The sequence below is a fragment of the Callionymus lyra genome, chromosome 16 (genome assembly GCF_982586985.1).
Source record: "Callionymus lyra chromosome 16, fCalLyr1.hap1.1, whole genome shotgun sequence".
In the NCBI taxonomy this organism is placed as follows: domain Eukaryota; kingdom Metazoa; phylum Chordata; class Actinopteri; order Syngnathiformes; family Callionymidae; genus Callionymus; species Callionymus lyra.
The window spans coordinates 1,291,551-1,307,931 of NC_141833.1; the positions used below are offsets into that span (position 1 = coordinate 1,291,551).

Below are 16,381 nucleotides of genomic sequence, written 5' to 3' on the forward strand. Positions count from 1 at the left end.
TGAAAGAAAACATAAATTGTGAATAATAAAAACACATTGTGTGAACATGTTTTGCAAAGATGTTGTGAACAGTAAACATGGATTCAAATATGTATATTTTTTTATTGTTATTTTTTTCAAACAGTGAATTTTAAAATAAATGATAAGTATATATAGAGAGAATAAAACACATCATTCTTTTTCTTGATATGTTGTTACAAGCTCTTTTTTTCAAATGATTGCCAAAGCCTATATCTAACCTAAAGTCAGCAATTATTATGTCCATTTAAACATTAACTAAATTCAAAAATATAAACTACTTCAGTTCACATTTGTCCAAATTATTATTAAAATACAACACTGGTAATAACCATGTTTTTGACATCATTGAGTTAATGACAAGAAAACCTGGTCCAATACTAACTTAACCTAAGACATATTTCTAGTTTAAAAAATGATGTGCGACTCAAGATAATAATTGTTCTCTTTATTTTTCTGAGCTTTCTTCTTTAGGTATGTGAATCGTTTTGTGTGACTCACTCTGTGAAAACTTTGGAGCATTGTCATTGATATCACTCAAGGTGATGTTGACAGTTGTAGATCCAGAAAGTCCCCCGACAGATCCTGCCATGTCTTTGGCCTGGATCAGCAGGGAATACTGGCTGCATGTTTCCCGGTCCATGTTGGAGACAGCAGTACGAATGACACCTGAGAAGAAAAAAGAGGAACTTGATAAGAAAACAAAAGTGTGAACATGGCTACATTCTCTTTCTTAAACTAATGTGATATACATTAGATGGTCAGGAATGTTTAACTCTCTGGTCAGTGATTTGCATCAGGGTTTGCGTCAGCAATCCCCCTTCTACATTTTGATCTACATTTCACATATTGGCAACTTTAAACTGACTAAGCTCGTAACACCCTTGTTTAGTTGATCCAAGAACCTCATTGAAACGGTTTCCTTGGCTTGAAAATGATGTAAGACTTCATTGAAGTAGTCGTTCAAAGCCAAATGATATATAGCAGAGAATACCATCTGGGCACCGAAACTAGGACACCGTTTTTTGAAGCTTCATCCACCCATTATTTATTTTTCTCTGCCTCTAATATACCCATTCTTAATATTAAATTATTATATGTGCCACCAAAACCTCACTATCTAAATGTACTTAGTTAGTCTATATCGTTAATTTGTTGTGATCATGAACAAATAACTCAAAGCAGCAGGAGGTCAAGTGAATAACTTTCATCCATGATGGTTTATATTAGTGTGGATTGAAGCTACTGCTTCTATGCCATATTTTTTAGGAATAGATCAGATTACATTAATTAAACTCTTACAATTTGGAAGACTATCTCAATTGTTTATAGAGATATCTGGAAGAAGTGCTCAAAATGCTTGAGGACATGTTAAAGTCTGATAAATGAGTCCATAAAACACATTGTAGTAACCAGTGATTTAATGTAAATGCAAATATGACCATATTGTAAATTATTACCAGAGTTCTTCAGACAGTTTGGATACTTGACATTCATTTATATAACCTCTTACATATTTTTAGATTTTCATATCACATATGCCTATGAGTGCAAAAAAAACAACAACAATTAATTAAGGGTTTTAGCTCCCAAGTCCGACTCATTAAAAAAAAAACACTAACAAAAATATTGTGAAAATTGTGCGGAAAATACTATTTGATAATCGATTCTTGTATTGTATTCAAGCAACATATAAGTGTCTGAGAGACAGACGAGAAACATCCAAAGGAAAAGGACAAGTGGACATTCAATGCCACTCAAACATGGCTAATGTAGTGCAAAAAACACATTTATTAACCTTCAACAGCCAGTCAATCGATATGCTGTAGTCAGGGTTAGGTTAGGGTCGGAAACGTTCAAAGCAATCACTTCAGGGGTTTGTCAAAAAAGGTCAGCTTTCATGTTTCCATGCTTTCCATGTGTTCTATAAAGAATATGTTGGGTTTTTTTTCATGTCTTTTTCCATTTCAAGACGACATTGAGAACTTCTTCAAGGATAGGAAATATATTTTAGTATTAAATAATAAGTATTAGTACCTGGTAGCTTCTGAAGCTTTCTGATGTTTTAATTTGACTAATGAGGTCTAATTTTGTGTGATTTTCAAAAAGTTGTATTTTTACAATTATAGTATTATATTATTATAGATTCTCTGGTTGAATAATTTGCTTCGCAACGGAGACTGTGGGCTGCATTATAATTCTAAAGGAACGCATTTGGACATGGCCAATTTAAGAGTTTAGGCAACATCTCTTAAAGCGAATGTTTACTCTGAATTCAAATTAATTCCAGAGCTTCTACAGTTTACTGTCTACACTGGAAGCGCTCGCAACATTTCCCCGGAATACATTCTGTCTATATTGCTTGTTATTCATTAAACTTCCGCTACAAACGAGATTAAAGTATTGACTTATTGTACCTCCTCCTGAACAATCCCTCTTGTCTTCAATACAAGATGGAAGTTGCATACTATCACCATGGAGGTATTTGGAAGTTTTAAAGTGCATAATTTTAGAGGAAGATGAAGACAAACACCACTGAGCATTATGTGTTTCATTCAAATTGATATACATTTTAACTCTAAAAAGGCAGAGATTATTCAGAAAATAAAAATATTAGTTATGGGCTGATGAAGCGTCATGAAACAGTGTACATATTTTGAAACCCTACTGGATGGCATTATGCGCTTGATTATATTTAGATCTGATGAACTATTCTACTGTAATTTCACAGTGTTAAACTACTAAGTGTCCCCTACTAAGATATAAAAATAGATCGCTCCTCCAAGAAGCTCCTTCAGTCCATCACTTGATGTTGTTGTATCATCTATAAATAAGGGTGCCCCCTGCGTTTTGCCTTTTCTAGTGTAGGAATGAGGGTCAGCCCTCTCACAACTCCTACAACAATAATAAAAAAAGATAATTTCTTTTAAATACAGGTCATTTTAAGTTTTTAATTTGCAAAATCAATTGACTGGTTTGGATTGTTCAGTGTGTCTCTGTGTATTAAAAAGAAGGAAATAACACATGTAGATGGATTAAATCTATCTAAATATTTCCTAAGGTAAATACTTGAGTGTTGTTAAATTCATATATTCAGGTCTTGTATTTCTTTCTTTCTTAGCGGCTCAGACATCACCTTATCTTTGACCTTGAGCATCCTGGGAACAAAAGTGACTGAATCATCAGACTCAAATTCAGCCTGGCCACTGATAACAGAAACTGATTTGGCCTAGCGTTGCCTCTATGGAACTTTGTCTCCCACCTCTTCACAAGAGTTGGATCTGAAGGCGGACCATAAATAGACCATCATCTAGGTCAAAGTTGTGACAGTAATGATGATTGTTCTTTTAAAACCTAACCTGCGTCCCTTAATCTGAAAGTGAGTCAGATTAAATAGTAAAGCAATATGCTTTATCTAAGCTTCAAAAGAAGCTATATTGATGTAAAGAGATACAATAAGATTAGATTTGTATTATTTGTACAGTGAACTTACCTAATAAAAATAGATGGAAAACGTTTAAATATTTAAATAATGATTTTACATTGTTACCTTAACCTTACATTAGGAACTCATGATATCTGTTATCACATAGCTATTGCTTTGTGTAATCTTCCGCTCTGTTCACCTCAGCTGGAGTCCAGTATTCAGAATTCCTTTGGTATTGAATTTAGGATTACTCGAAATTCTGAATCGTTTTCTTGTGTAAATATTATGATTATTATCTTTTTTTGCTGCCTTGATCCTCGTCCAGATTTCTGACATATGCACACACACACATCACAAAACATTGAAAAACACAAGAGTACCAACTACCAGCAAATAATTGGAATGAATAAAACCCTTAAAAAGTTTCTGTTTAATGTTAAAAACAACTTTTATTTGTCTAATTAAAATGCTTGGAGAGTGTTAGCGAAACAAGGTTACTTGTTTTATTTTGATATCCCATCAGTACATTATTTCATTCCTTAAGCTCATATTAACTAGTATCATTATTTTAGCAAGCTTGGCTTTTGTAAGAAACAAGAGTAGAATTCCACAGAGATATTGAACAGCTCTTGTGTGAATCAGTCAACCATTTGACGCTCAGCCCATGAATGTTAACTTCAGGTCAGTGATTCCTCCAGTATTGTGTGGTTCACTTTAATAACCTCATATTGATGATAATGAAAATGATCTGTATTGTTTTATTTGGGGAAGATTAATTGTGGAAGTGATTCAAGGGAGTATGAAATCTCTCTAGCTCATGCATTGACATTGCTATCTATTATACCGTTCATAGGATTGATAAAATTCAATTTGCACTTTTAAGTGCTGTCTCTGTACAATATGGGTGATTGCACTCATGTATACCCAGTTACCATCTGCTGGGTTGATTAAGAAGAAGAAACATATTGAAACTGTCAGTGGTTGAGAAGTGAGATACACAGCATGACTTCAGTAAAGTAGAAACAGGGGAATCCACAAACTGAGGGAAATTAATGAAAAAAAACATCTTATTAAAACATTAAACGGGTCTCAAAATAATTATTTAGGACAGTGGATGATAATCAGATTTCAGTATCTATGACCACAAAACACTTTACAATACCTCAGTAAAAACTCCAATTTCAAGAAGAACTCAAATAAATTCTAAGAATGAATCTTCCAAACAATTTCAAAAGTCACCTTTAATAAGAGCATGCCCAATGAAATTGAAATACAAGATGGGATGTACAACTTGAAATGGGGCCAGTGCCTCAACAGTCAAAAACATTAGTTCAAAAGACTTATATTAAAGTCATATTTATAAAATAAAATCTAAAATTAAATATGCTCTGTCTGAGTTATTTCTGTCAGTGTTACTTTGTGTCTAAATGTTACTGAGAATAGGTTCCCATCAGCCAGTATTGGTCGTTAGAGTAAAGTTCTGCGCTGCTTAACAAGATCGAAAGTGATGAGTTGTCTTGATGGGTTGGCCATCATTGCAACAGGACCTCTTTAAAAGGAACCCAATTTACCTATTTCTTAGTGGTGCTGATTCGGACTGACAAGATTTATAGAATGAAACTATCGTCAATAGACCTTAATTCACTCCTACGTTGGCCAATTTAATTCGGGAAAATCAAATAAATAAATAAAAAACATGTTCTTTTTATCATGCTGCAAAATCATGAATCATACTAACTGACCACAACCATTTCACCAACTCCAACGTATTTGTGTTGGAATTACTGTTAGATATGGCAGGGGTGTACATTCCATAGAGGAACTAATGACTTACATTTGGCTCCCATTGTAGTAAAAACCTTTTTGGTAAAATGTAAAAGTAAAAAAGAATGTGGCAAACAATTTAAAAAAGGTTTTCTTTAAATTCATTAATTTGGATTAATAGCATTATATGCTAGTACATTTTTAATTTAGACTCAGAATGTGATGGGACTGAGTCAAAATAAAAAAGATAATTCAAGGCATTGAGGAATAATAATAACACTGACCCTCTTCTCTTTCTCTGACCCTCATATTCAAATACCACATTTTGAAGTTTTTTTCAGCAATAAGACTGACTTTTTCCGAGATGGACAAAACAACAGCAACAAACATTTCAGTCCTTAAAAAAACTTTCCAAAGAAAAAGGCAATAAAATAAAAAAAATCAGTCGATGTATATAGGTTTGTTTTAATAGATAGAGATAGTTATACTGTATATAACCTTATATATTCATATGTATATGTAGGGAGTTGCAGAGCAAAAGCTGTAGAACTGATGGTGGTCAGAAGGATGGGTAAAACAAGTGAGTTGGAGTGAGGAGGGAGTGGGTGCTAATGTTAGAGAGGTCAGAAAGGTATGGGGACAATGGATGGCTTTAAAAGTCAGGAGCAGAATCTTGGAAGCCCGTCGGGCTGCTGGAGAACCGAGGTTATGTGACTTCTAATTGGGGTGCTGGAAATGATGTAGGTGAGAGAGTTTTGTGGAGGGAGAGAGCAAGGAGAGTGGAGTTGCAGGATTCGACCCTGGAAGAGACCAGTAGGTCAATTAGAATGAAAACAGTGGTTGGATTGGGGAAAGGGTGAAGTCATCATTATTACACTGGTAAACGTGATACTTGCATTGATATTGGATTGGATAGTGAGTTGTGGAAGTTGACACCAAAACTGGGAAGTGAGAAACTGTGGAGAACTCAATTGGGAGGGAAAATATTTGAGGTTTGGTTCAATCCTACTTAGTGCTAATAAGAATACCATCTGTTGTATTGCTGTTGTGTTCGAGAAGGTTTGGGGTAAACTGAATTGGTGTTTCTTTTTGGTATTGCCTAAGTTAGCACTGGGAGTTTATGCTGAATTTATGGAAATTATGGCAGATAGAGAGTATGTAGAGCACCTTGGACACCACGTACAGCTTAAATTATTTAAGATGAGACCCACAAGAGAGATATAATTTTTACCAGTTCATTTTTGATTAAAGCTTCTCTTTTGAGGAGGATGTGATGAGATAGGGTGTGAAGAGTTCATTTAGATGGTTATAAGTCCAGAGTAAGCTGCCAGGAGGAGATCATTTGGTATTTCAACAGGTGGTGCTGTAATGTTGGCACAAACCAGACTGGAGTTATTCATATATAGTAGGTGATTTTCGTGAAGGTTATTGTGGAGCTAAGATGCAAATGATTTATTCAAGGATTCTCAACAAATAAATGGATTAGAAATTGGAGGTTCTCAATATTCTAGGGGTCTGAGTCTGGTTTTCTTCAGCATGGGTATTATTGCAGATGATTTGAAGGCTGATGGTAAAATGCCAGAGATGAGTGATGTTTGGATGACGCTGATTATCAGGGGGATCAGAGATGGTAGAAGGCTACAAGAAGAGTTAAGGGGGCGTGTAATTGACAGGTAGCTGGCTTGGCTTTCTGGCTGATACCCGAGATTACAGATGGAAGGAAAGGATACAAACAGGACATTAACTTAAGAAAGGTGCTCTTTTAAGAAGGGGGGAAACCTAAGGGGTGAGCTGAGAGTCATGTTCCGATGGATATTATCAATTTAGGAAGTCAGTGAAGTGGGACATAGAGAGATTGAATAATCTAAGGAATACATGTGAGAATGTCCTTGAATTTCAGGTGCTTAGACTGATAAGACTGAAGTAGTGGGTATGTTGAACAGTAGAAAGAGAGTCCTTGTACAGTCATAACTGAGGCTAAAATGTTCAGAGCTTTTAGTGAGCTGAAATTTGACGAGACTTAAGTATGTATGAACGTAAATAAAACTGATTAAAAATAAAACGACAACTTCACCTGAAAACTAGACTGAAAGCCAAATTAAAAACAATAAAAAAAAACAATGCAAGTTGCCACAACAAGTGTTCCCTCTATATTGTAGGTGTTAACTAGAGAATCTATCAATCGAATCAAGAGGATTTTTTTAGAAGAACATGAAAGATAATTATATACACACAACAATGGAGAGTTGTTTTGGAGTATTGGTTAAGTACTTACAGGTAAACATCTTATTATTAGTGGTAGATAGATGGATGGATGAATGTATGGATGGATGGATGGATGGATGGATGGATGGATGGATGGATGGATGGATGGATGGATGGATGGACGGACGGACGGACAGACGGAAAGGTAGATAGATAGATAGATAGATAGATAGATAGAAAGATAGATAGATAGATAGATAGATAGATAGATAGATAGATAGATAGATAGATAGATAGATAGATAGATAGATAGATAGATAGATAGATAGATAGATAGATAGATAGATAGATAGATAGATAGATAGATAGATAGATAGATAGATAGATAGATAGATAGATAGATAGATAGATAGATAGATAGATAGATAGATAGATAGATAGATAGATAGATAGATAGATAGATTGATTATGCCAAACTTGTGTTTTATAAATGAAACAACATGCTTTTCCAGATGGAACTTGGTTGCCAAAAAAACAAGAAACAAAACTAAAAATCGCCATTTTATTTGTAAACTTTACAATAATTAATCGCTTCATCAAAAAAGAGCAAAGGGAAGGAAGAACTGTTTAACATGACCTTACATTGTTCCTGAACTGCTTCTAACAAGGACATAATAAGCATTGGACACCCCACAAGCCACACACACTCATGCCCATACACATACTTCTCTCCCATAAGACTGCATTGAGCCCGGAGGCTCTGCTCGGCTGCATTACTCGCTTCACAGACTCACAAAGCACAGAGCCATCTGGCCTATCAGCCCCTTTAGACTGAGCAAGGAGACATGGCTCGGCCGGACATCACATACAGCAACATTATGCACCTGTACCAGGGAGAATGACGGGCAGAAAGCCTGGGTGAGCACAAAAGCGTCAGGAGAGAGTGGAAACAAGGCAGAAGACTGGCGTGAGGGAGGATGGAAAAAGCTGGAGGGAATGAAGGAATTCAGTCGACTCCACAGAGGAGACAGAAATTCACACAACCTTGGAAACATTCACTTGAGAACCAGTCCATGCAATGAGAAGATATTACCTAACATAACTGCAGCCAAAAATGAACGATTTTAATGGAATAATTATATATATATATATATATATATATATATATATATATATATATATATATATATATATATATATATATATATATATACTGTATATATGGTGCTATTTCTGTGTACATATACATTTATTTATTTATACATTTTGACATTTATTTATCTATATTTTTAAATCTATGAATCTATTTATTCACGATTTATTATATTATTAAAGACACAGAAATGACAACATTCTTCCATAAAAATGAAATTGGAAGTTTATTTCAACATTTTTTATAATTAGTCACCCATTAATTTACAGTTTATACAATTAGTTATGTATTCATACATTTATTTATTCATAATTAATGCCCTTTAACGTTGTTCTTTGTTGGCTGCAGTTATGTTCGGTAATGTCTTCTCTTTAAGTAGACTGGTTTTCAATTGAAGGATTCCAAGGGTGTGGGTGCTTTTTGTCTCTTTGTGCGTTATTTAGCAACAGAGCCCAGGCGTGCTGCAGCGTGCCTTCACTTAACATGAAGAGGTGGTGGAGGGTGTTCCTGTTAAAAGTGTGGAAGCCAAATTCTGCACAAGTTGCAAGTAAAAAGGTTGTGTTTAACCCATAGTATAGTGTGTCGCAATAGTCTGCATGCTTAATAGAATCTCTGTTTAACATTTACCATTGGTATTGAATGGGTGAGTAAAAAAGTACCATCTTTAAAAAGAAAATATAAACAAATGGAATAGACTGAGACCCAGCATTTTAAATTGACCTGCCCTCCATGATTTTTAGATGAATGAATAGTTTTAGTTTAGATTGCAACACTTAATTGAATCAAAGTTTCAGTTCACTTTGTATCCCTGGGTGAGTACCATTTCATACATTTTGATATCATAACATCATCTAATATATATAATATATATGTTATTCTAAATGCTCTTTTTTGTATTATGATTATTTGATATGTATGTTCCCGAAAAGTGTGCAAAGAAGGCAAAAAGGTCTTTGATTAAACCATGAAGAAACATCAATAGCCATTCATGCTGTCACTAAAAACCTTTCAAAGGGGTTGGTCATTTAAAGCACCATGTTGTGATATGAAAAGTGTAATCCTTTAAACATGTGGCCATAAACAACAAGGATCGACACAAAAACATATATTCTCATTTGTGAATACTTTAATGTTTACTCATGTTTAAAAACATTTTCTAAGTTGATATTTCCAACACAACATAACTTTGTGTGTCTCTGATGTGCAGTTCTCAGCATGTTATGTAGAAGATATGTACAAGACAACATAGAGACAAACACAGAAGCCCAAAGAAAATTTATAAAAACCCTGCACAAATAAAAATGTCATAAGATGTTTCTTGAAGGAGTCAGTAGATCCATCAAACACAGAGGGAGAGGAAGAGCGTTCCAAAGCTTAGGAGCAACAGCCTGGAAGGATTTCTCTCATCTGGTCCAGTAGCGTGTGTGCAGAACCATCAACATTCTGTGTCAAGAGCTGGTGCATGACGAGATTGAGGATTCCATGTCGTAAGTCACCAAAGCCCCCCCTAGAGAGGTGAAATATAGAGCATCACGAGTCCCATGGAACATTTTGATACAGTCACTGAAAGATTTAAGTTCTGGGCCATCAGTTTCAGAACACGTTTCTAGAAAACTTTGCAAGCCAAAAAATGTCCTGCAGAGCAGAACTTTTGAACTGATTGCTGCACAAAACGGATGGTATATAATGTTATTTGTACCTTTTTTCTCTCAACTATACATTCACAAGAGCAATTTGACACCCAGCTGCCATAAATTAAATTAGAAAATTATAGGCTTTGATTCAATCTTTTAGTTGTCTCAATTGACAATCTATGAATTAGCCTGCAGGAAATTATTCTCATAACGTCCTGAAAACTCAGGAAATGGTGTTGTGCAACATGAAACTAAATTTGAATTCACCTTTAATTATTTTTCACTTATTTTGCCATGAATTACCACAGAATTAACCTTGAGAGTAAATAAAATACTATCGTACAAACTATATCTATATATATTCTTAGCTCCGGAATCCAGCCACTGACCCTCAAAGTACACTACTTAAAAGTAAGTAAGATTGTATTTACAGCCTTCAATGAAAAACTAAATCTAGCAGTTGCAGCAATGTTTAATAAGAATCATAAAAAGACACCTCTTGCCCCCCAATACAGTGCTTTGTCACTCTAACGGTTTGGCATTTTATCAGTCATTTTCTCCACATCAGAGAGTCCAAGGTTGGCCGTCTTTTTTAACTGACAATTCACATGCTCACATGAGCGTGACAGCACAGAGCATGCTATGTTCTGTCAAGGCCGCCTGAGAGCCGCAGAGTCTATAATATCATCACCGATAAGAACAAGCAAGAAAGGCAAGATTACACATTTTATCACAATAACAGCAGCTTTTGGATTGGCTTATTTTTAACGTGCTGTAAAGTGGGAAAGGGTTTTGTGAACACTCTTATTTACAAGCTAAAAACACATAGAATATATCATAAACTAAATGTTTATTCTTAAACAGGTCCATCACCCACATGCAATAGAAGTATCATTATTCTAATGGAGATACTGTAAATCCACAAATAATATTTTTGGAATCACCCCTATTGTCCTTGTTTCTTATTGTCATTGTAATCAGCTTTTTCTGGTACACTCAATATTGTTTAACCAATATTAACATTTAACGTAACTGTTAAATATTAAAACTGTTTTTTTACTTTACATAAATCACATTTGTAAAGTATCAAACGTTTTTTAATTTTGATGACACCCATTTTTTTCTGGTCTAAAATGGGCGAACTGAAAATGTGCTTTGACAGAAACAAGTAAAACCAAATTCATGTTATTGAGAAATATAAAAAATAAATACATAATTAGATGGGGTGGATATTGAAAGAGTATGTGAAAATAAGTTTCTTGGGGTAATAATTGATTGAAAATTTACTGGAAGTCTCATATAAAACATGTACAAAGCAAACTTTCAAGAAGCATTCCTAAGCTTTGGAACGATCTTCCTCTCTCTCTGTGCTTGATGGAGTCCACTGACTCCTTTAAGAAACATCTTAAGACATTCTGATTTGTTCAGGCTTTTCCATGACTTTCTGGGACTCCTGTGTTATGTGTCTTGATCTTTAAAGTATATATTTTAACTGTGTATTGTTTGTGATTGTTAAAGCACTTTGGGACCATGGTCTGGAAAGACACTCTAGAAATAACTATTTCTTACTTACTTACATACAACAAATCACTCCACATTCTCTACTGTTGATTTGACCATATGTACAATATTGTGAGGTCTGGGACAATACTTACAAATGTAAAATACAATCACTATCCATAGTGCAGAAAAGAGCCATCAGAATAATTCATAATACCAGTTATAGAGATCACACAAATTCACTATTCTTAAAATCAGAAACCGTAAAATTCACTGACCTGGGTCCATTACAAACAGCACAAACCAGTACAAAGCAATAAACAATCTACTTCCTTGAAATATTCAAAAATGGTTCTTTAACAGAGATGGGGGTATAATCTGAGGGGAGAGTTTAATTTAAAACATCAGCGGGCACGTACAACATAAACATTTTTGTGTTTCTGTTTTTGGAGTGAGGTTGTGGAATAGATTGGAAGTGGAGCTCAAGCAATGTACAACCATGACCCGGTTTAAAAGCGGTACAAACACATGTTTTCACAAGGTACAGGGAGGAAGAAGGGCTTTAACAATTGGGTGTTATCATTTATATTTATCTATTAAGTAAGTACTCTATTTATTTTTTTATTTTGTAAATATGTATCATGTACATAAGTAAATGTGGGGTTGAGGCTTGTTAATAGGGTAGGTTATTAGTGGAGAAGTGTAGGTTTAAATAACCTTCAGCTTCATCCTAATCCTTTTCTGATATGTTGGGTTCATATTATTATTGTTTGACTAATCTCATTGATTTTTATTTGTTTGTTTTAAGTTTACTTTCTTATGTACACTCATACATACATACAAATCTTGATCTTGATCTACTTACAAAAGGTAAGGCAACTCTTTGCATCAGATTATTATGTAGATAAAGCATGGCGAGTCTTTGTATAGGCTACTTAATTTATTATGTGTAAGAAATGAGTATTGCAAGTTAAGTCAATATTCATTTATTAAAGGGCACCTAATGTGAAAACCCAACTCTCCTGACTTATTCACATGTTGTAAATGTTGAAGTCGTCCTCTTCAAAATGCAGAAGGTCTGTTATGTCTCATGTGTCTTTCCCGGTGTTTCCAGTTTTTATTTTGAAACCTGCTCCCTTCGGTGTCTGTGTGAGTTTCTTTTTCCGGTCCCTCCCCCTGCTCATTGTTATTGTCTCCACCTGGTCTTGTGTTCTCCTGCTCTGCAGCTGCCACCGATTGCTGGCAGCCTTCTTATTCTGCTCACTCTCCCTCAGTCTTTGTCGGTTCGTCACACTCGCTGTCCCGTGTTGTCTAGTGTTTGTTTCACGTTATAGACTCCAGTTCGAGATTGTTTTGCCTTCCCGGTTTAGACCCTGGTAAGTTTTCTCGCCTTTCTGCTTGCCTGTGCCCCTGACTTCGTATATCGTACCTGTTAGCTGTTTTTCCTGGACTGCTTTTGTCGATTTCTCTGCCTGCTCCTAAATAAAACTGTCAAGCGAACAGATGGATGTGCTCTCCGCCCAGTTCCTGCCCCCCGGACCTGCCCTCGCTGCCGGGACCTCAACAACTCCGGCTACCCCGTCGCCGCTGCTGTCGCCGCACCATCCACGGCGCACTCAATCGTCCTTCCCTTTCCTCCGGTGAATCCGGTAAAGTGAGCGGATTCCTCTTTAAGTGCAGCCTGCACTTTGAACTTAACTCTGCTGCATTCCCGAGCGAACGCACCAGAGTAGCATACATCCTTTCTCTGTTGTGTGGACGAGCGGGGGCTGAGTGGAAATGGCGGTCGGCCATCTATGACTCCGTGGTGGAGTTCACCACGGCCCTGGAGCGCATTTTTCAGCGCGGCCATCCGGGTCGAGAGTCGGCTCTATCTCTCCTCCGCCTGCGCCAAGGGACACAGCACGTGTCTGACTTTGCCATCCAGTTCCGCATCATGGCAGTGGAGAGCAACTGGCCCGACTCCACGCTCGCAGAGGTCTTCATCGAGGCTCCCCGGATCCGGGTCCACCTCATCCTGCTGTCGCTGCCGGGGACCCTGGACGAGATGATCGAGCTGGTCACCCGCATCGAGATTCGTCACACCGCTTCTGCCATCCAGCGGCTCCACTCTGCCCACGCACCGCTCCGCCGTCTGCCTCGTGCAGTCTGAGGACATCGAGGAGCCGATGCAGATGGGCCGATACTGTCTTCCCCTCCACGAGAGAGAGACCGGTAAAGGAGAAGAGGGTCAGGAAGGGTCCGGCACCGCCGTCTCCTCATCCCTCACGTCCCACCATTTCCATGACTCTGAGCCGGTATGGGCACACCTGGTCCGTGCCCGCGTACATCGATTCGGGAGCCGACAGCAACTTCGTCTCGCTCACCGCACCCCCTCAGCTTGGGTCTACCCTGAACTCCAGCAACACCAGCCACGGATCTACTGGTCCCCTCTCTCTGTGGTTGGCTGGGGGTTGGGTTGTGACCAGCAGTGTTTCACCTCTCTTTCTTGCTCATAGGCTTGTCTCTCCTCCCAGCACGCCTAACCTCGTCGCCGATCTCTCCTGTGTCCCGCGTGAGTACCATGACCTGAGTGAGGTGTTTTCTAAGACTCGAGCCGTAAGTCTCCCTCCTCATCGGTCCTATGATTGCGCGATTGAACTCTTACCCTGTGCTGAGCCACGAGTGTGTTTGAACTCCCTCTCTTTCCCTGAGACTGAGGCCATGAACACATATATTTCCAAGTCATTGGCGACAGGCATCATACGTCCCTCTTCTTCCCATCTTTGTAGGAAAGAAGGATGGGTCCCTCAGACCCTGCACTGATTACCGCTCACTCAATAACATCACAATTAAGAACCGCTATCCCCTCCCGCTAATGTCATCTGCATTCGAGACTCTTAAAGGGGCCACTGTGTTCACCAAATTAGACTTGCGCAACTCCTACCGTTCTCGTTCGCCAGGGCAACGAATGGAAGACCGCATTTAATACTCCATCCGGGCATTACAAAATGTAGTCATGCCGTTCGGCTTAACCAATGCCCCTGCGGTTTTTCAGGCCTTGGTAAACAACGTCCCAACGCCAGCATGTACGCTCCGTCCTTAGCCGTCTTCTCGCACAACAACTGTTTGTCAAAGCGGAGAAGTGCAAGTTTCATGTCCGTACCGTCTCATTCCTCGGTTATAGCATTAGCTCAGGTAGAATCGCTATGGATCCCGCCAAGGTACAGGCTGTCTCCGACTGGCCGGCCCCCGATAAATGCAAGGCTCTGCAATGGTTCCTCGGGTTTGCAAATTTTTACCGGAGTTTCATCCGTAATTTCAGTGCCGTCTGCTTTCCTTTACACTGTCTCACTTCTGAGTCACAGCCCTTCTGGTGGCAAGACTCACCGCTGTATTTTTTCCCGCAATCTCACTATCACACACTGAACGGAACTATGATGTGGGGGATCGAGAGCTCCTCGCCATCAAGGGGGCTCTGGAGGAGTGGCGCCACTGGCTGGAGGGGGCGGAGAATCCGTTCGTGGTTTGGACTGACCACCGCAACCTGGAATATCTAAGAACTGCACGCCGGCTTAACCCACGCCAGTCCCGGTGGTCGTTATTCTTCGCCAGGTTCAACTTTATGGTTACTTACAGACCTTGGTCCAAGAACTGTAAAGCAGACGCCCTTTCGCAAATGTTTGACCACACTGACTCCGACTATGTCCCTGTCCCGATCCTGAAGCCAGGGCTTGTCATGGGGTCGCTGGTTTGGGAGGTCCAGGAGCGAGTCCGGAGAGCCAACCACCGGACTCCTCCTCCTCCGACTTCCGGTCCATCTAACCCTCCTTTGTGCCAGAAAACCTCCGCAAGCAGGTCTTCCACTGGTGCCATGAGTCCAAGTGGTCCTGTCACCCAGGACAGCAACGGTCCCTGACTCTGGTGAGGCGGCGGTTCTGGTGGCCTGGGCTTGCGAGGGATGTCGCTGAGTACGTGTCAGCCTGTCCGGTTTGTGCGACCATCCGCCCCCTCGTCTGGGAAGCTGCTTCCCCTGCCGGTGCCTGATCGTCCATGGTCCCATATCTCTATGGACTTCGTCACCGGACTGCTGGCCTCGGAGGTCATGACTGGGGTGCTGACTGTCGTCGTCAGGTCCTCGAAAACGGCCCACTTTGTCCCACTGCCCAAACTACCGGACGCCCGAGACAAGGCCGAGGCGGTTCTGGCCCATGTGTTCCGTCTCCACGACCTGTCCCGGGACATAGTCTCGGACCGGGGGCCCCAGCTCACCTCCCGCTTTTGGGCGGAGTTTTGCCGATTCATCGGGGCCCGGCCCAGCCTCACCTCAGGGTATCACCCCCTGGCCAATGGCCAAACGGAGGGGGTCAACCAAGACCTAGAGACCTCTCTCCGCTGCCTGGTCTCCGGCGCCCCCACCACCTGGGTCAAAGCTCTTCCGTGGGTCGAGTACGCACACAACTCGCTCACGTGCTCCTCCATGGGAATGAGCCCGTTCGAGTGTGCCTACGGGTATCAACCATCTCTCTTTCCGGATCTCGAGGAGGAGGTCCATGTCCCATTGGCATCTGCTCTGGTGCAGACAAAGACTTTTGAGTTCGGCGGCCTCCGCCAAGTCTGCTACTGACCGGCGGCGTTCAGACGCTCCTGCCTACAAGGTGGGGGACTGAGTGTGGCTCAGCACTAAAAACATCCATCTCC

General features: G+C 39.4%; 2 protein-coding genes across 2 annotated transcripts in view; one reads left to right on the forward strand and one right to left on the reverse strand.

The window, feature by feature from the left end:
* The window catches only part of cbln12 (cerebellin 12), a 210,443-nt gene that overhangs the window by 129,093 nt on the left and 64,969 nt on the right, over positions 1-16,381 (forward strand). The gene's annotated exons all lie outside the window — the stretch shown is intronic.
* Positions 1-16,381, reverse strand: part of LOC148063170 (cadherin-18-like) — a 100,186-nt gene that overhangs the window by 30,222 nt on the left and 53,583 nt on the right. Inside the window, exon 5 of the mRNA XM_087810542.1 lies at positions 520-687. Coding sequence (XP_087666668.1) covers positions 520-687 — 168 coding nt within the window. The remainder of the gene's footprint in view (positions 1-519; positions 688-16,381) is intronic.